Genomic DNA, 21,769 nt, shown 5'->3' on the forward strand with positions numbered 1-21,769 from the left:
AAAAATATCCCATATATGATAAATTTCTTACCTAATTGATCAAAAGGGCTTTGCAAGAACTTTCTTAAATGTTTGTCTGGTGCTTTAAAACCCATTAACTTAAGTGCTGCAAATTAACTTTCAAATGGGATGTAAAAGTTGCAACATCCTACAAAGTAAGTTTAGGACTTCAAGAAATTCTAAAGACTTACTTTTGAAGAAGATTATTTATACATTTCAATCTTCCAACTCTAGCTACATGGTGAAATCTCACTGACTCCCAAAATCCAGCAACTACGGTGCAGCTTGTATAAATGATCGGAGTTCACCTTTAGGTTTAAGTATTTTATATTTTCAGAACTGAGCCCTAGAATATCTATCAAAAGTAAAACTTAAAAACATCTTGTCAGAGGTGAAGCTTCTACTTAAATAATAGATATAACCTGCACTTATTAGATAGCTAATAAGATATATGCTAATAAATCCAACTCCCGTTTAATGAGGAAGAGAAATTCAGAAACGTTAGCTAGTTCTCTTCCCTTACAAATAAAAGCATGATTAAGCACAAGCTCAGTTTCAGGATTACTTAAACTTTAGACACATCAGTCATTATTTTAGGAACAAGTTACATAGGGTTTTACACACATCCTAACATAAAAACAATATATAACTATTTCACAGGTTCGTGGCACTACTAAGCACACAGTTAAATACACACACAAAACAGAAGGAGAGCTGGAGGTAGTGGTGCACTGAAATATATAGAATTAACAGCACTTGCAACCAAGTCAGCTATTTTGTTTCCCAGGTGTATGTTTTTCCCTACTTATCAGTCTTATAAACACTTCCCACCCCAAGCTACTTAGAGTCATTAAGCCCTTGTGTCAAGGTCTGGGACTGTGTCTACATGTACTACCAAGCGTCTGTGCCTTTTAACAATATTGCAATATGTTTTGGGGGAGTGGGGACCTGAGGACATCCATTCCTAAGAATAGTTTCTTCGATACTGCAGCAGAGAAGGCATTCTCAGGAGAAGAGATATGATATAGAGAGAAAATGAGCACTAGGCTGCTCAGGAGGAATAGCATTTTCCCATTCTGTTAGACTATCTCATAGGCATAAATCAGAAAAGACGAAAGCTGGGGATTGCCTACTTTTAATTGCAGAGCAAGAATGCGTGATCCTTCTGACAACCATTCCCACCTTCCTGTTTTTCTATGGACTCTACCATTGTCCCCATCAAACAAGACATCTGCAAGAAAATAAAAATCTTCCTCTTTCATCTGTCCATCTGCTGCCCAGGAAACAGGTAACAGCTCACCATGTCAGCAGCATATACCATGAAAATTGCATTCCTTTATGAAGAAAAAACACAGACAAGTGAGACTAATATAAAGATTTTAAATGTTTATAGGAAAACAAACCACACCCTTGACTTTTTTCTAAAAATGAAGCAAGAATGAGAGAAGAACAAAAAAATGTTTACCTGATTTACCTGTTTTCCTAACTAATTAGCAATTAGGAATTTCATTTTCCTTTAAATTGCCTTGCAGTACACACTTCAAATAAAGTATGCCCTGTCAAATCTCCTCTCAGTAACTTAACTTTGGGTGCTGCTACATTTCTAGAAGATTTTTCACCTTATTTTCTTATTTGAGTAAGCAAAGAAAAACAGAAAAAAAACCCACTAGAAAGAATATGTGATTTTGTGTCCTCTTACCATAATGATGGCATCCATCACTAGATATTTGGTAACTAGTTAAAAATAGGTGAATAATTATAAAGCTTAGGTGTGTTGTGTCAGAGGTTAGTTAAGAAGATGGGAGCAAAGAAGGGGTCTCAGTTCTCTGCTGTTTTCCCAAGAAGAGCTCAGGAGAAGAAACTGAAGAAAACTGAGCTGCGTGGTGATCAGAGGAATGGAGAGAGGAAGGCCCAGAACTGCCCCAGAGCTACAGAAGCCTTGATGATTTAGAACAAAATTAAAAAATTAATCTTTATTTCACAGCCCTATACTGCTGAACAGAAATGTCTCAAGATACAGGGTTTTAAGTGTTTAAAATTAGACTAGACATTGAGATGGTATCACCAAAGAACTACAGCAACACTGCAAGTCCCTTTTCCAGCCAAAGGAGTTCCTTATCTCAAGACTCACTGTGTCACTTTTTAGCCAGATTTTACTTCTGTCTGTAAGCATTATTTTATCAGCAGCTAGCAGCCTACATCTAGGATCATAACAGTACTCACCACTAAACAGGAAAATCTGAAGGATGACATTTCTATTCCAATTTTGCCTGGTACCTCTCCCCTGATTTTATCTAAGCTTTTCTTGCCGCAGTACTAATCAGTGCACTTATCTACAATTTGCACTTCTGTTTTCTGGGGCAAGCACTTAGCAAAAATCACCATTCTTTCTATGACATTTTAACCATCCTCTGGTTCTTAAAAATAAATGAATTGTGGCATTGTTTCTTCCTGTAGTCCTTCACGTAACTGTATCCTGTCTTTGAATGACAAAATCCTAGCAAGATAGATTTCTGATTTTTATGAAAGTGTCTTGGACAATTCCTGTACATATTATCTGCATTTCCTCTCAACCAAAGGGCTACTCAAAGTCTTCAAAGTCTTACATGAGACCAAACCAAAGCATAGGTTTTATCCTGGCAAATGAAAGGAAAAGTATAATCTATAGAGATTTACAGTTAGGAATATAACTGTTTCTTTTCTTTCCGAAGTGTTGACTAACAAATGCTAATATAACATTAAAAAAATTAGTTTTCTAATTTATCTGAGAGACAAAACATTTAGAATGGAAACAGTTGCTGCAATTCAAAAAGGTTTTTCTCTTAATTTTTTCTTTAGAAATCTTTTATCATGGAGTTTAATTCTGATTCTTCCTGCTTCATTTTGATTTGTTAAATTTGAGTAGCTTACATCCCTAAATTTATGGGGTGAGCTAAATGTTTGAAGCACACAGACATACTAAAAAGGCAGAAAGGTATTTGAAGGTGACGAGCTCAGGTGGAATTGTTAATACCACAGAAATTTATATAGTTAGGTGATACGAATCTTTCCCCACTGCAGCTTTGCTATCTACATTCAATCAGGTAAACTGCACTCATACCACAAATGCATCACAGAAAGGATTAATTGTTTTTAAGTGCCTTATAATTGCCACCAGCTTATTACTGCAAAGCAGAGGGTGCTTGCTAGCTCCTGCTCTTCGATAATTGCTGTTACTTGACAGCTGACTCAGGCTGTAGTTCTATGCAGTATCAACTGATGGGGCTCCTGTCCTTTCCATTAGTCATTGATCATTTTTCCAAGTGAGTCTGCTTACAGGACAGCCTTAAAAACCAACAAATAACCCTTTTTTTTTTTTAGCACTATGTTTTTCCCTTTCAGTCCAAAGCGCAGCCACGCAAAGCCTTGTGCCAGTACAACTGTGGAACAGAAACAGGGAGTAGAAAAAAAACCTGTAACTGATGACGAAAATGCCGCTGCACAAAATTTGTGCCCAAAAAGGATGCGATTATGCAGAAAACGTTGTACAAGATGGAGATATTACTATAAACTTTTTAGTTCAATTAGCAGCTGCTAAAGTCATGTCTGCCTTTTACACAGCTATGTAAAAGCAACTGTAAGCATGTCTGCACTAGCTTTAACTTAATTTAAAAATTAACAGAACTGTTGGGTTAGTCTAGTGCTGAGGTACTTTCCATGTGACAACTTCCAAAGAGCAGATGTGCTAAAAGCATGAACCCCCTTCTATTCCCTTCCCTCCTGCAGATATACTTGCCAAAGACAGACTCATGGCATGGATCATTTTTTAAACATATCTTCCTCCTTTCCACTGCCAAGATTTTTTCAAGCCCTGTCTGTTATCAATGTTGCTGATACCTGACTGGGTTGGTTTTGCCAATTCATTTTTGTTTTGACCATGCGTAGCTTTCATAGCACGTATGAACATTTCCAGCACATACTGAGACACCAATACTTTCAGTCTTTCATTACAATGTGGACTTTTACTCTCGTTACCTAACTTCAGTTTGCCACCTCCTGCAGTGTATTATGGCACACAAACATGTCCAAAAGAGTAGAAGTACTTTTCTTAACTAATACAATCCAACATTTTAACTGTACAGCCAAAAAGTAATGTTACAGCTTCTAGAGGTTTCTTGTTAACCTTTACTCCACAAACTGTAATTTTTTAAGTGTAAGGATTTTTTAGATAAATGAGACAAGGATACATTATATTTAATTGCCTTAAACTATTAATATGTTGTACAGGGAATGCAATATAATTCCTTTTATTATTTCCAGGAGAGCAGCCAAAATATGTAACCATTTTAAATGTCCCTCTGGACAACATTAAACTAGTGCTTGATACGTGTATAACATATCTATAAGCATGAAGTAAAGAGTCTATAGCTCTCTGTGATTTTTGTATAATTATAGTTGAACTTTTGGCTACAAAAAAAGCCACAAAACCACACAATGAAGTCCTTTTTGCCTGTAAATCATCCACAAAATTATCTTGACTTTTGCTGCCATTTTTATATTTGTGAATGTATAGCCTGAATTGAGGGTTAAGAAAGTTGCTGGGCATCTTTCACTTCAGATCAAAAAGCAGAACCAAATTTCCAAACTTGGTTCCAAATACAAACATACTTTTATAAATAATGGAGCCAAGCTCCATTACCATTTATAATTTAGTACATGTTGTGAGTTCAGAATTAGAAACATTTACTCAGGTTTTTCTGTTTTACCTGAAGACAAATAACCTATTCCTAGCTTGAAAACTAAGACCATCAATATGATGTGATGTTCTTTCACTTAGCTAAATAAACCTGCTCTAGGATATTGATAGTCTGAGTAAGCATGGCCCTGGCACAGCGAGTTTCGAAGCCCAACACTGGAGGCATAACCTTTAAAACCACTGCCACAGAAAATCTGCTGCAACGATGCTGATCGGTCTTCTGGCTCTGCCCTGCAGGCACAAAACGGGCAGTGGCAGATATCTAAGAACAAGACATCTGGAGACAAAAGCAATAGAAATGGTGGGGAAGGAGAGCATGTGAGGCCCCTGACAGAAAAACTTCTCTCTGCAAGCTCTGTGACCATCCTGAAAGCCACCTGAGATACTGGTCAGGTCTGGGGCTTCCTACCTAGAGCCGATTGAGCCCAAGATGAAATGTCAGAGAGAAAATTACTTCATTTGAAGAAATTACACTTTAAAACAATTACCTCACCAGCCTAGGGTAACAGCTCACAAGGCAAGGTGAGACCTCAGAGCTTCCCTTTGATACCGATCTGCTAATAAAATTAGCGGAGCTTTCTAGCAAGGGAGGTATTCCACTTACAGGGTTTGCACTACACAATAAAATGGGCAAGTGGTATGTAATGTAGTAAATGACTGGTTTTTTTAATGAATCAAAATAACATGCTTGTTCTCATGCTGCTTCTACTATGATCAGTTACTGTCATCAAGTTGCATATTATGAAGTTGTTTTCTCACCAGCAGGCACTGACGGATCTTTCAGCCAGGGAAAAGCCCCTTTCCATTCTTTCTGTTGTGGGCAGGTATGGAAGCAAAAAGCAGTAACATAATTTAAGACCAGAATATGGGTTATCTAACAGCTGCTGCTATTTAGGTATAATTTTCCTGATCACCTCTAGCATTGCCATTACTGTAAGTAGATGCTCTATCATCTTCCTTAAATTAATATGAATTTGATCTTAAATAACTGGGGAGTGTTTCAAAGAGTTTTCGGCCTCTGTTGTCAAGCCTTTGATCTGAGCCATTAAATATAAGAGGGGGGAAAAAACCCAAATGTGTCATTTAGTACAGGAGAACATAGAAGAAAATGATAATTTATCAACTCTTTCAGAATGTGCATAGATCTAAGACATAGATCTATGTCAGCCATTTTAAGTAAATCATTTTTATTAAAAAGTGTTAGGTTCTGCTAAATGAAATGAGTTAAATGAAATATGGAAATTTATTTAATCCTGATATATACCCAGAGTGATTTTAACAGAAGTTATATTCTGATATAAATAATATTTGCTCAGGTGCATCAGAGAATACTGATTAAACAGAATTTCAGAAAAAAAAGTATAATAAAACCAAAGCCTAAAATCTATTGCTACTATGATTTAAGATAAGATATTTCTAGAAGGAGCAAAGATCAAGTATATTTGATGATAGAATCATAAGATATTAAGAAGTACCTCTAATCAAGAAAAAAAAAGAACTATTAGCACAGGGAAGAGGTGTTACTATCAAAATACATATTCTTCATGAAATTTTAAATGTTCCAAAATCCCAGAAGGTGAAGGCAAAGGATTTTTGCCTACTAGCCATCACTGAAATATGCCAAATTGGTTAAAGCCCAAATAACTTGACCCCAGGCTTTGATGGGTTAAAAAAAAAGTCTTATATGTGTAGTTTCCAGAAGAACAATGAGGAATCAAAAAATGAAGTATTATTTCTAGTTTGTTAGCACATTGCGTAACAGGGCTACCCAAATTCTGCCACAAGCTGATGTATCCTGCCTGAAATCAGTAACTGGGCTTAAATTCCGCAGAAGGCTATATCACTTTATAAATCGTTCACTTTATACCTTTATCTTTTTCACACTTCTAAAGCAACTTGTAACATCAGACATTTTTGGTCTCTATATGCTCTCATGCTTTAGAAGTTGCTTCTTAATGTTAGATGGACTGTGATTTTGAACAGAAAATGTGAACACATCACTGGAAGTAACAGGAAGATGCTATGATGGTAACTCCCTTCTTTTTGAGACATTCCTCAGAGTTTGCACTTTTTTATCCTGTATGGTTTGATAGACTTTTTTTTGATGAAAAAATGCAGAAAGAATCGGAAAAGGACAAAAAATCTACACTTGCATGTCCGATTTCACACATCAGCAACCCCAGATGCATTTGAAATGTTGAGTTTCCTAATATGTAAGTTTAATTTTATATTGCTGTGCAATTTATTTTTAGCCTATTTCAGTGCTTTAGAGAATTGCGTTGCTCCTATTCAGCTGATGAGAGTTATTCCTAAGTGTCTCTTAGCAAGCATGAAAGTCAGAGTGAAAGGGATGAAGTGCATGTCAGCTAAGGAGCCAAGACAGTGAAATATTATGAATTAAAATTACTTATTCAATGATAAAGATGCAGACAAGCTTAAATGTTTTACAAGCTCTAGACCTAGGCTTGTATTTTCTTTCTTTTGTATTATTTTTTCATGTTTTTACTTTATGCTGTTCTCAAAAACTGAATAAATTATGACATTATTATCATAGAATACTTTATTTTACTCTTTCCTCAAACGAAACTCATTATCATTAGCAAAGGAAAACCACTGTAATTTGAGAGAGAGAAGCTGACTGGCAACATTAATTGGTAGACTCAGTCTTCCAAAGCATTTCTTACAAATACTACTATTACAGTAAGAAACTTCTATTGCATCTTGTTAAGAAGACCAAGGTCTTCCAAGGCACCCTTGGTCATAGAGAATACACATTACCAGGTTGTGTTGGAAGCATGTGACTGCATCCTATAGCCAGCTTGCTGACAAAAACAGCTCTCAAGTTACCTCTGCTTCCAACGAGCTTTATTATTGAGTGACGATTCATTTAGAAGTCCTTTCCCAAACTGCTGTTTACCATTACTGAGAACACAAACGCTTTGCTCAGCAAAGTTAAAATGCAGAAACTTGCTGAGGTTCATTCTTTAAATTTCCATCACTCGAGTCAGAAAGTGGAGTTGATTTACATCCTCAGCTACAGAGAGTTGTCAGAATTAGTTGCTTATTACTGCACCGAGCTCCTATGTCAGCTAGGCTTTGTTGACTGGCTTGCCAGCACCTGAGACCTAATTCTTTAAATTGACTTTTTTGTTCCAGTATAAAGTATTTTTCCCACTGTTTTATGGAAGGGAATGAAGTTTATGCAAAATATTGTACGTGGCATACTCCTAATCTTTCTAAGCCATAAAACAGAACACAGCATCTTTGTAGATGATCACTGTGCTGAGTTTTGTCATCTATTCACTTCTTTTTTAATTACAAATTTGTACATGGGAAACGTTTTGTGGCAGAAAATCACTTATCAAAAGATTAAACTTTTCAGAATCATGTGAGCCATGTGGTTTGTTGTGTAAAATATAGAAGCAAGGCAGGAAAGAGCCTTTCAGAGGTCAGAGCTTCAGACAGTATCCTTCAAGGCAGGGGGACTTACCGAATACTGTTTGACCTGTCAGTCTGAGCTCTGGGTACCAGCGTTTGATAGCTGGACAGTGTTCCTCAAGAGGAATGGGCAAACTTCAATAAACACATCTGTTTGACTGCATGTCCCACATTTAGGACCCTGTCTGGGATTACAAAGGTATAATATTAATCTCTTTGAGCTTTCTAACTGTTTTCAAATAGCTGAGTTTGCATCCACATCATACCACTTTTTATAATGATAAACCCACATAAATGAGGCATTTTCAATTTTTTTTTTTAATTTGGTTTATATTCTCTGTGCCATACTGAGTCCAGCCATTGCTTGCACTGTTCAGTCAGAACATGTTTCCAAGCTATCAGACTTCTTACCTCTTTACACAACCAACATGAGAATGTTTGTGATTAACTTTCCTAAAAAAAAAAAAGTGTCTTTCCCTTCTTATATATATAATTTTTATACTGCCTCCATTTAGTCCTTCCAGCTTCAGTAATTTTTTTTCCATGACTGCTGCTGTTCATGCCAGTTTAAGTTGCATCATAATTTTGTCATAGATACACAGGTACCTTCTATTCAAGGTGAAATCATGTGGAAGAAGCATTTATCAAAAATTATCATCAAAAACCTTGAAGTACTTATCTAGTTAGACAGCATCTTTTATTTGCAGGTTCTTCTGTCTTGTTGAAACCCTATTCCTTCCATTGGTTTTCAAAGTTAGTTGGTTTATCGAATTTTTCAGAGTTCTAATAATCTCTAAAATGTTCCCATCTATTCTTACAGTTCTCTTTCTAGTTAAATAGCTACCCAGAAATGATCCTAACAAAATAGGAAAAAGTTGCTTAAACAAGATATTGTTAGTTTGGATCAAGGTACGTAATTAAGGAAAGAGGCTGAATGAAAAGACTTTTTGCTTTCTGTTTTTTTCTTCCAGTGCTGACCTTTACAAGCATAATTATATGCTATTAGGGAGTGCTTCTACAGCTGATTATGTCCTGGCTGTCTATTACATCCAAACAGCAAATTTGCTAAACCAAGACTCCTGTCCTTTTTCTAGAAGGACCAGAGCTACAACTCACAAATTCCAGTTTTACATGAGCTCACGAACTAACACAGCTCAAGAACTGAGCAAGGCCTCATCAGATACTTTAAACACATTTTAATCTGTCCATCTATATAACTGTAGCCCCTGACTGTAGCCAAAATCAGGTGACCCATAACTTACAGGAAGGAGAAGGTTGATGGCTGTGTCCAAGTGCTCCAACCAATGTAGCTAGCTGAGGCCCAGGTCTATTCCACAGCAAGTCCACCATCAGAGACCTTGGACGCACTGCATCTCAGGTTGAGATGGGTGCACATTTGTTTCCTTTTCTATTCAGGAAAGAAATCCATGTATGTGAACACATGCTCCATCATGTCCTCAGTTGGCATGGCTTGACGATTTGGGGATGGGGACTTCCAGGCTCAGCACATTACATTTCTGTTCCATGCTGGGGTGCAATGGGGTGCACACACACGCAGAGACCAAGTTTCTGTGGTATGCTTTAGCGTTCACCTGCCTCACGGAGTACACCCAGTAATGACACTGCTTTCTAATACACCTACCACATCACTACCCTTAAAAAGGTAGAAAAAAACCAATGCCAAAATTTAATTTTCTAGCTGCTACTCTTCTCATGGAAGTTTAAACAGGACATGTTTAAAATTAACTATATGCTACCCAAGAGCATAAGCTGTGGAAATTCAGTTTTTTAGAACTTCAGGCAGCTTACATATGTCCATACAGGACACAGTCAAGGCTGCAACTTGTGCCCTGGCATGTTAACCATCCATCCCGTTTCACTGTTAGTGGATCCCTGGCACAACTTCCATTTATGCCAACTATTATTTTTCCAAACAGTACCCTGATATATTTCAGTGGACAAAAAATGTTGGTGACTGCTCCGGAAGGCAGCATGGAGAAAGCAACTTTGATGTGGCAGGCAAGGCATAGAAAAATTTCAGATACAGTACGTGCCAAGCCACTTGTCCACAGAGGACGGAAGAGCTACCAGCTACTAGTACAGATGTAGCTCCTCAATTCACACACAGTAAGGCAACTTTCTTATTTGCAAGAAGGCAAATCAATTTTCTCACAGCATGGCTGACTAGATTGTCTGGGAAAGTGTTGTGTTAATTATAAAAAAGAAATAGTGGAAATGAGAAACAAATTTGTTTTTACTGAATGCACTATGTGTTAAAAACTAAGAATGAGGAATAAAGAAAATTTTTACTTCAGAAATAGCAGTCTGTGTAGCAAAGTATTCATTTTATAGTCATTTTATTAACAAAACTTCGACTTGTTTGGTAACTTCTGAAATCTAGAGGGAATGCTGTATATGGAATGCTGCAATTTCTGCTTATAACACCTGTGTATGACTACATAGGTAAAAAGAAATGGGCAAGGGAATTATACTATACAGGATAATCTGTCATTATATTTTCAAGTTGCGGGAAACTCAGGAGTAAGCTATACCAAATGTTTAAGTACAGGCATTTTGAGAGAAATCCCAGCTTAGATGCTAGGTAATGTCTGCTCAGAGCACCACTGACACTAGAGGTCAGCATGGGTGCATCTACATTAGCATTTTAGTCTGGGCCAGGAATGTGCTTTGCAAGTGCTGCCTACTCTGCTGCAGCCCACAGGACTGAGCAGACCTCAGAGTTTTCAAATTGGATTCTTTCATGGGAAAATGAGCTCTTGAATAACTGCTAATGGTCGTTCAAGCCACATGCCCAGATTAGATCTAGTCTGAAATAAACTCCAAGGACTCGTATGGCAACTACAACTACTAGTAAACGGTAGCCCACGGCCATAGGATAGAAAAATGCACGGAAGATGCTACTGAATGACAAGTCACCCCAAAGTGAATATTATAGATGAGGATGGAACTCAAGGAAAGGTGCACTGAGGAGGCCAAGAGTTGAAAGACAGCGAGAATTACTAAAAGACGTGCTAAGTCTACCTTCATTTCAGTATCATTTGTAAAATCCAAGAGTTCTTCAGGCACATCAGTAGGGACGAAGGAATAATAAACAGTAAAGACAACATGTAATTAAAGATAACTTCTAGAATGAAAACAAAATTAATACTTCACCTCAGTTATGAGCAATTAGATAATCTATAATTCTGAATTCTGAAGGACATGGAGTATAAAATCACAAGAAAGCATTTTTGTAGTAAACCTCTCAATTCAGACTAAGACCCTATGATGGAAGAAAAGCAAATGGAAACATCTAAACTTAAGCAAGAGGAAGAAAACTGTATCTTCCATTGGTGGGGCAGCTGATTTTACGGACTTCTGTTCTTTATGGACTTAGGATTTTTCTGGACTTAATTTCCCATTGGAAGGTATTAAGTAGGAATTCTTACTATTTTAAGAAGGATAATGTATTTTAAGGGGTGAATAAACTGGTAAAATGAAAAGCCTTTCTATTTTTTATAGGTAGAAAAAGAAAACAAAGCTATGTCACATACTGTGTTCTCAGTATATGCAAACTACTGCTTCCAGAGATCCAAGACGACCTGTCATTCCCTGCAGCACCAGCAGCACTTAATAAATCCTGTTAAGACGTCTATTAACTCGAAGTAGTGCCTCCCATTTGCACATATTTCAGTTACCTTGTATTTTACACGAATCTTGTGTAAGCTTCTCCTGTGCAGAACACTCTTCAATCTTCCCAGAACATTTTAGCAAAAAAATATAGTATATTTTCACATATTTAGGAGTACAAAGAAATTTAAGAATGGAATTGGTTCATTACTGAATGACATAGGAAAACTGTCAGTGTAGAAAGAAGAAATACAACATTTATATTCTGTGTTTGTACAAGGAAAAAGCAAAATATTGTATCAATCTTCTGAAAGAATACTCTCACTCTAAGAATAATTCTGGAGAATGTTAAAAACTGGCTACTAAGACAACACTTTTTAAAATGAGAGGGTATTAATGTTTTGTGTCTAAGAATTTTTTAAAAGCAGGTAAAAGAACTTAGCAGACCACTGATAATAATTTCCTTTGTCACTATTCTTTTTTTATTAGTACTCGGAATGTCAAGGAACCTTCTTAAGACTGAAAGGCAGCAGGTCCTGTGCCAGTGCTATTAAAGGGCAAGTGAGACAACCCGGATAATTAAAAGCCCACAAGCCTGGCATCAATCCTAGAAGAATAATGGAATAATTCCTACAACTCTCAATTAATGAAGGATTAAAGGATATAGAATTAAGGCCAGTCAACATGATTTTTTTTTTTTTTAATTTAAAAAAAGAGAAGTTGCCAAGCTAGCATGATATCTTTGAAGAGATCACAGGAACCAGGTGCTGTTCTGTACTGCCTACTTCCACTGAACAGTTGGGATGGCAATGAAGTTCCCTGAAAATTGAACTTGTCTTAGAAGTGAGATTATACATCAGCATGACATGAAACACCTGCCCACCAGTTTTACTGGGCATGTAGAGTTTAATTGTGGTTTGGTTTTTTCCAAGAACTATTTCTCTTTCTTCCATTCACGGCGTGCAAATGACAAGCTACTATTAAACACAATTATTCAAACTTAATAGCAAAGGCAAGCTGTTTGAAGACACATTCCTAAATCTCACTTATAGGAAAGAATTGATCCTGGGGTGCTGGTCTGAAAAAGGCTGAGTTTGAGATTCATTTCCTATGCATTAAGATGGTCTACTTTCTAAATCATTATCATAAGAAGTTCTGCTGCTTTGCAAAGTCCATGATACAAATTCTTTCAACTTGCACAAGTTTGTGATGTTTCTCAGCTGATGTTCATTCAGCAATCCCAGCAGACCTAATTTAATTTCTAATCATTTCACCATGCTTAACACATTTTCTAAATTACTTTTGCATTTGTACTCAGAGGGAGTACAGGCTGATTTTTGCTTGTAAAGCTCTCTTCTCTCACCTCCATTGTTTCCTATGCAAAGGGAATGAAGCTAACTGTATAGAGCAATTCAGTGATCAGCTGCTTTCAGTCCTTACTGTATTTCAATAATACTACGGCACATACTGTGGATTTCACATATTTCATACTCAGCTCCAACTCCTATTGCATTACACAGAGAAGCACTGTACCTCGTTTGTGCCTTCTAGGTGCAGGACATTTTTCAAGGCAGCCCAGCAAAATATGTAAATGCACACGTTCAAAGGTATAGAAAATGTGCCCCTTTTGTGCTTATTTAATTATATTTTCATCTTTTTTTGCAGTAGAAGAATGGTATATTTAAAGTCTTAAGCTATGTTGACATTATTATTATTCATACTATACACTATACTATAAGCAAATAGGAAAACAATCGGAAAGACAATAGTACGCAATATATATAAATTAGAGTAAATGTTCTGGTATTTTGGCAGACACATGGCATAAGTTTTCGTAACTTCACATCAGAAAATTTGTAAGATGTTTTTGCTGATATTCTTTTAACACCTCCAGCTTTGGTAATCCTTTTGCTTTTCTTGTGACAATTTTTTTCTTAATTTTCATTTTCCTTTGAATGATCAAAGGAATTTTTGCTCAAAAACAATCTTGTCATATATTAAAGTAATCGTGTCATATACTGAATTTACTTCCTACAATATTTCTTGAAAAGATCTTTAAGGATTTGTGACACACAGGTTTGGTTACCTTCTCTTCAAAACCACTATATAGATCTAAAGAAGTTGCAATATTCCTTTCATATTTTAGAATTTCACTTAATCACAGAATCACTAGGTTGGAAAGGACCTTCAAGATCATCAAGTCCAACCATTAATCCAGTGCCACCATGTTCCCTAAACCATGTCCTGAAGCGCCACATCCACTCATTTTTTGAACACTTCCAGAGATGGCGACTCCACCACCTCCCTGGGCAGCCTGTTCCAATGCCTGATCACCCTCTCAGTGAAGATTTGGAGACAAATGCACAGCTCAAATTTAATGCAGACTTGCCATGACAGACTCAAGAAAGGTGTTAGCGATGACTTATGTAGACTACAACTTTCTGAAGTCTTTCATTCAAGTGACCACAAGGTTTTATTGAAGGACCTTCAGTTCACATGTGGCTCTTCATCAGCTCATGTTCCACACTGACTGAATTTATTCGTCTTCCATAATGTTGCCAACAAATGAAATCACACTAGAGTTGCAATTTGTTGTTCTCTTCCATCCAGTATTTGATAACTGCACTGCTCCTAAATTTGCCATTTCCAACCTCAATCTTCCTCGTTTAATATTCCTCCGTCTTAAAATTCTGATTTGTTCTTAAGCCCTTTGAAGAGGGCTACACAGCTATTGTCTCTCTGTTCTCAGAGCCTAAATCCATTCTCTGAAAATATTAAATCTGGTTTTGCCTCCTTCTCTTTTTCTCTCTCAAAAGAGAAATAGAAAAGGAAGTATAACCTTCTCACACAGTGTTTAGTTATCTAAAGCAGTGTCCCTGATGCCTCATTCCCTCATTCTTTTAAAGTTTTCATATTAGAAAAGCTATCTTTTTGCCTCTTCTTTGCTCATCCCTTAAACTCTATTTCACCTTACCACAGCTTCCATTATAACCAATGAAATTAAAATAATTATCAAATCTTATAAATATCTCCAAATCCTTACTACTATGGAACTATTACCTTGTCCAGTGCATTCTATTCCATTCTATCATGTTTATACAGTGGGTATATATAAAAAAAGAAAAGTATACCTGTGCAGTTTATAATGACATAAAAGAACAATGCTCATGAGTGAACGATACGATGCATAAACTTTAGTGTATTGTCTGTGCAATGCCAAAAGTTCTTAATCAATACATGAGATACTCAAAACACATCAATAGTTACTTTAAAACTGCATATACTCCTGGAGAACATTAATTATATTCTCAGAGCTCATTTATAATGAGCTTTTAATTAGAGAGGATGTCCTCCTATCTTAATTCTTAAAAGCAGAGAAATTATGAGATGGTAGGTAATTCTTAAAATAACATGCTTCAACATACATTTATTTTTCTTTTATTATACCAGAACTGAAAAAACTCCTTGCTTAAAGTCACTTGTGTTTTACTTACTTACAGCAGCACAAGTGTATAATAAAGGAGGACTCTATTTCCTTTCTAATCAGTAAGGATGTATATGGGACATCCCACTAACGGATGCCTCCTCTAAAATTTAGTAAAAGGTCAACAGAAAATTTATTGCTATGAATAAGAGCTAAACACATTGTATGACTACCTCAGATTGGGAGATGACTGAACAGTTTTTTTTCCATTATTTAATTGTCTAATTGGCCATTCTCCCACACAGTAAAAAAATAAACCACAGCATAATACTTTACAAAATGTCTGCATACAGTTCTGTGTAAATCGTTTCACAGTACTTCACAGTATAACTCATCATGAGAAGGACCATTTGCTTGGACAGCATCCAGTAAAATCTGATCAATAAACCCATCTTTATTTTTTAATTCAGCAGCTCAGCTTTATTTAATTTTCCAGTTTCTAGTATTGCACAAACACACTGCTGTATAACACATTACCGTCTAGGCTGCCTTTCTGCTTGGACAGACACATCGCATTTTTCATTGTTAGGATTCAACAGGAACTTGATCTGATTACCTGGTTTGCTTTCATTTGGTTTACACTGAACTTCTTCAACACATTCTGCAGGAAACCATCCAATATGTCCCCGGGTGCTGCCTTCCCAGAATCCACCTTCACCGATGCTTAAAACTAAACACAGAGAGGCACAGGAAACGTTAGACTTCTTTCTCTTCTTATGTAAATATCAGGATTAGTTACATAACATGCTTAGCAATAATTTAATACCATATTGGTAAAAGCAAATGTTGTACAGTAACTCAAGTGCTGGTACCCCAAAAATGGGCACAGAGTACCCTTAAAATGCAACCCTTCCTGAGCAGTCTTTGGAGCCTCTCCCCAAATTTATTTTTGTCACAAGTTCCTTGGCCCTCACATAATTCTTTCCATTTTCAGTTTTCTCATTGCTGCTTTTGTCAACCATAAAGGCATGGTCATATTAAGACCAAAAAAATTTGGCTTGCCTCTTCAAAATAAGCTGAAGTGCTGAACCTATTGTAAAACTGAACCCACACTGAAATTGGGTTTTAATAATACATATTTTGGTATCTCATACGTTTTCTACTTCCTGAGGAAACATGTTATTTTATTTAGTGGGTAGCTCCAGAGATTTGTAATGTAGGTCGAGTAATATGATTTAACAGCTTGAGTACACAGCAAACACTTGAGTATCCCATAGGTATGATACACAATGTAGATGCCTTTTGAAACATTTAAGTGATTTTTCTCGGTAAAAGATAGTGACAATAGGAAGGAGAATGATTTACCAATAGAAGAGCGAGCTTTATCCTGTAGTTCTAATTATCTTGATATTAATCGAAGGATTTAACAAGCATTGTGACAAAAGACTGCAGAACAACAATGTATGTTTTTACTAGTAAGCAATTGGAGATGAATTACAACAATGAAAGGATCCTAAATAATTGCTAAGTATTATGTTTACATTAATTTTCTAGAAGTTCCTACAAATCACCGTATGTTTAATATATATAAAAAGAACATAAATGTACTACTAAAAACATACTATACATTAATATCAGAACAAAGATGATATTATAGATTAACAAAAACACCGTTAGCTCATCTAAATAGGGTGATTGGGAATATAGCTCAGTCATACAGCATACGTCCTCAGAGTACATCTGTACAAAACAATGTTCAGTGGAGAGGTCCCTGAGCTACCAAAAATAAGCCTGTGGAAGTCAAAGCAGCACAGCTCCATTAGCTGTGTGCTAGCTAAGCCGGCCAAGCTAACTGGCCCTGCTGAAAATCAGGGCTAATTAGCCCAAGCACATCTCTTTGCTAACGTATGCATACGGTTTTCAAGACCTGGAATAGTGTCTCTGCAGGGAATTTCAGTACGGTAGGGATATTAACTTGCTCAGAGCTACTTTGATGATCTCCAACACGAGCACTCTTTGCGCTTTTAAAACATACCGTAACAGGCTTTAAAACTGTAGTCCCGGAGCCTGACTGCAATTGAATTCTCTATCGGTGGAACTGCTGTGACTCAATGGCATTGGATTTGAACTTGATTTGCGCTACTATAGAGTAAGATGAAAATCAAATCAATGATAGGCCAAAAAACCAATTAAAAAATCTTGGTAAAACTAAAGAGGTAGTAAGAAGTCTGGTTTGACACACCAGGATCTGTAAAACTGCATTTGAAATTAAATGTTTACCTAGTTTCTCATTAACGCAATCATAAGCTACTTGTGGTATTACTCATGGAGCATGGATATCTATGAACATAGATAATTGACAGAAAAATGTTTTTAAATGTGTCACTTTTAAGTTCTTTAATGTAGTAAATTCAGAGATACAGATTCCATAAACTGCATATTTGCACATCACTGTCAGTAAGAAGTACATATTACGCCCCAGGAAATATATCCATTAAGGTAAAATCCTATGCCTGGATAGGTCCCAAATGCACAATTTATCAAGCACATTTCTGACATACACGAGGAAACCTATACCTACCCGGGTAGTTAGGGGATAATGGGGGAGGGCACAGACCTTGGAAGACACCAACTCCACAGTGACACTTAAGGTGACTAAAAAATTTTTAGCATGCCTTGTCTTTTAGTTACCTAACATCTATTGATATTGTTAACACAAGCAGAAAATATTTCACCTCTACATTTAAAGGCAAACAAAATGAAGAAACCAGCTCTGTGCTTTAATTGTATTAATAAAATAAATAATACAAAAATCAAAATATTAATAAATATAAATTTGGGGCATAATTAATTAAAAATACGTTGAAAAAATCCAGTTGTTCTTGAAAAATGTTTAAAGCCTGTGCACATTAACACACAAAGTCAATTTGATAATTCAATGTTACATAAAACAGAAGCCTGTTCATTCATCCAGTATCTATTGGGCATTCCTCAGCTTCCAATATATTTGTAACAATGTAACCTCTGTTCACATAAGAATAAAGGTTACACAAATGTAACCTCTGTTCCTTATGTAGGAGATAAGGCAGTAGGAAAACTTAATTAATAACATATATAGATATAATTATTGCAGGATCCTATTATGCTTTGATTTAACTTCAAATCATAAAAGTGAGTGTAAGATTCCAGCCGGAAGAAACTTCCAAATGTGAGACACTGAAAGATTCCCATTAAAAGTAATCAGGGTTTTTCTGAGGAGAGTTTTCAGCACTGAATCTCAGTCCTGATTTCACTCCACAAACTGGCAAGATAGGGAGAACAAAAACCACTTAAAGATTGAGAAAGAATTCTCTAATTCAGTATTTTATTAATCTGTCATATCTGCTACTTTGATATTCCAAATTACGTGGAGATTTCCATCTCCAAAAAGCATCTGCACCAGAAGAAGGAAGTTGGGTATTTTACCCATAAAGTAATTTCATGTGTCTACGGTAGTAGCAGCTGATAAGACATCCAAATCACAATGGGAAAAGAAATTTGCTTTCTAAGTCCAGCTGTGGGTGCAAGGCTAAAAGTGGTTACTACAAAGCAAAACTAGTCCCACTTAGATCATTATTACATGAATTATTAAATATTAGCGATTACTAATAGCAAGAGCAAAGCAAACACACGTGTAGTCCTGCCTGAAGACATAACGTCTACGGAAAAGAGGCAGAAGGGGAAATGAGGTGTTGCCAGAACGCAGCCAGCCTTCACAATTCTGGTTCAAGCCTGTCTAGCGATTACATCTACAAACAAAATGACAGTACCTTTGCACTTACTGTCAAGGAAAAACGTCATTATGGGTGCCAAGAAAGGAAGGGAAAGCCTGATGGAACTGCAAGAAGCAGAAAGATGACCGATGAGGCAAACGTGGGGTAGCCAGCAATACAGCCGATATGCAGAGAAAGAGATGAATTGTTGGTGAGATGGAGGAGAAGCACTTATGGCCTAAATGTACCTGTGGAAGATGAGATCTAGATGGCTCTGCACTACCGAGAAACTTGAAATAATCTTTTTAATATATCTCAGGTGGTACCATTAATAGGAAATTCTGCAGCAGGAGCCAAAGCCATAATAATCTACGTATCTATAAAAACTGGCAACAATTCATGTATTCTGATGTGGATTACTGGGAACTGAAAGAATAATCAAACAATATAATTTATCTTTTGTAACCATGAATGCTTTTTTAGAATGAGGCCTTAATTTCTGTCTTTTCCCTCTCACTAGAGTGCTTAAGAGACACATTGTAACAGATAATTTAGTATCAGCAAGAGATTTTCTTATCAACGTTTTCCTTTCTGACGGACATAACAATGGTAAATCAAAGGATAACTTTCCCAACATTAATAATTACATTTTATAATTTCAAGTATTTTTTCCTTTTGCTTTTAGTAAAAACAAAAGATGTGGTTGCTATGGCAAGAGCAGGCCAAAGTCTCTTTACACACAACATGAATAACAAAATGAATCTGATGCTATAAGAGTAAAGTAAGGTTCTAGTAACATCATGAATCCTGACATGACTTCGCACAACAAAAGCATAGTTTAAGGCAAGAATTATGCTCAATTATATGAACAAAACTACAAATCAAAATTGGACAAATACCAAATAACTGAGTAACAGGAAAACATGTAAAAGCAGGTGCCTACTTTCTTGTATTTTAATCTATTTAAAGTATTATACTTAATATCAGCCAGGTTCTGCTTTGCCAAAGTCCAGAAAAAAACACAAGAAAATTATATATAGTGCCAATCGAGCATAGGATGTTTTGTCTATTGCAACTTCTCTAAGTTTATTGACAATGTATGTATTGTAACTAATATTAATATCACATACTCATTTCAAACACCTTAACTACTCAATATACCATCAAAAAATAACATTAATCAAAACAACAAGAAAGTTTTATTCTTCCACATTACAGCTCCCTTCATAACGTCACAATCAAGGAGTATAAGAATATTTTTGCATAAAATGATGGTGCAGATTATTTCTAAATTCCTTGTGATGTTGAAAATTCAATGAGCGAACTAGTCTAGGTATCCTTATTTGCAAAAATGTCAATGAAATTTACAGCCAAATTCGGGTCACTGTCTTTATAGCTACTACAGGATATATCTGAAATGTCTTTGTAATATCTACAATCAATTTTTAGTGCTGTATAAACTGCATTCTTCTTTCCCAGGAAAAGAAATAATTATATGGATTAGGAATGACAGATCATCTTCTGGAAAAAGAACAACATTTCTACAACTAAGAGAAAAAAAGAAAAATTAACAGAATGGCAATACAGTATAAAGTAAAATTGAAAATCCATCGAAAAATGTAGCAACTGAACTAGCCTGAACTTACAACTAGGTGATGTAAGAACTAGCAGACCTGAAAGAGTTACATTTGCTAGTCAAGAGCAGCTGAAGATCTCAATACTTCAAGTGAGACGAGGAATTATGTAAGGGGAAAGCCCTCTAGAACACACAGCAGGAAGCAGAAAATTTCACCATTTCATTCTCGATCTGAAAGGGATGGTGACAGTGTCCGTTCCATTCAAACTGCAGCACGACTGTTACCTACCTTGATTCCACTGGTCTGTTATTGATAACAAATGCCATTTACCTAATGAAATACAAAGAGGTTTCTTCTGAATTTCAGCTAAACAAGGTTCAGTGCAGATTAGAACTCTGTTTTTTTGTCTTGATGTAACAATCTTCTGTATTTGCTTTTTAAAAATAAAGTAGATTTTTAATCTCCAATAGGTAGAGACCTAACTTCGTTCTCTCAGAAATACTTAGTAGTATAATTTAGGCTTTTCCCTTGCAGAAATACCTGCTGTCTGATGTACGTTTTCAGAATTATTTGCCTTTTGGAAGGAGAGCTTCCAAATGACAGATAATCTGTGCAAGAATGTATATTCAATGATGAAAACAATTTTGCTTAAAACAGCCCCTAAAATGGTTACAACTTAAAAATGTATGTTCGTTTGTAATGGCAACTTATTTCCTAAGTATACATATTGATAGAAACAAAAAATTCAGTGTTTAATCTATTTTTGCATAAAACCAGGAAAAGAGAAAACAGTATTAAGAGACAAATACCGTGCAGAGTGACATTTCTCTGCATCTGAAGTGCAACTTCCCTCAGACTTTACACACAACATAAATGAAGGTCAGCAGAAGTTACAGCTTAATCTTGCTCTCTCTTAAAGAGATATTTTTCTTAAAATCTGGTTTTAGCTTAAATTTTACTCTATTTCTTTATCTATCTCTCCTTGCTCCTGATAGATATCCCTCCCTTCCTGTGACTAATGATGAGGAGGATGTCTGCTCTGCCTTATGGGCAGACAGTTTCTGGCTTTAAATTACTTTAAATCAAGAGAGACTGATACAACTTGAGATCAGTGCAACATGACCGGAAAGGAAGTCACTGTCTATCGCCCCAATGACAACCACATTAAGGCCTTCAGCATGCAAACAAGTGACCGTGCCCCAGCTGCCATGTA

General features: G+C 36.2%; 1 protein-coding gene across 2 annotated transcripts in view; it reads right to left on the reverse strand.

The window, feature by feature from the left end:
* Nucleotides 1-21,769, reverse strand: part of SHANK2 (SH3 and multiple ankyrin repeat domains 2) — a gene marked incomplete at both ends in the record, with an annotated part of 313,032 nt that overhangs the window by 189,512 nt on the left and 101,751 nt on the right. For both annotated transcript variants that reach the window (XM_082000563.1, XM_082000564.1), the window contains one exon: nucleotides 15,844-15,957. In XM_082000563.1, the coding sequence (XP_081856689.1) occupies nucleotides 15,844-15,957 (114 nt within the window). The remainder of the gene's footprint in view (nucleotides 1-15,843; nucleotides 15,958-21,769) is intronic.

The sequence above is a fragment of the Phaethon aethereus genome (genome assembly GCF_964289735.1).
Source record: "Phaethon aethereus genome assembly, chromosome: 5".
Classification (NCBI taxonomy): Eukaryota; Metazoa; Chordata; class Aves; order Phaethontiformes; family Phaethontidae; genus Phaethon; species Phaethon aethereus.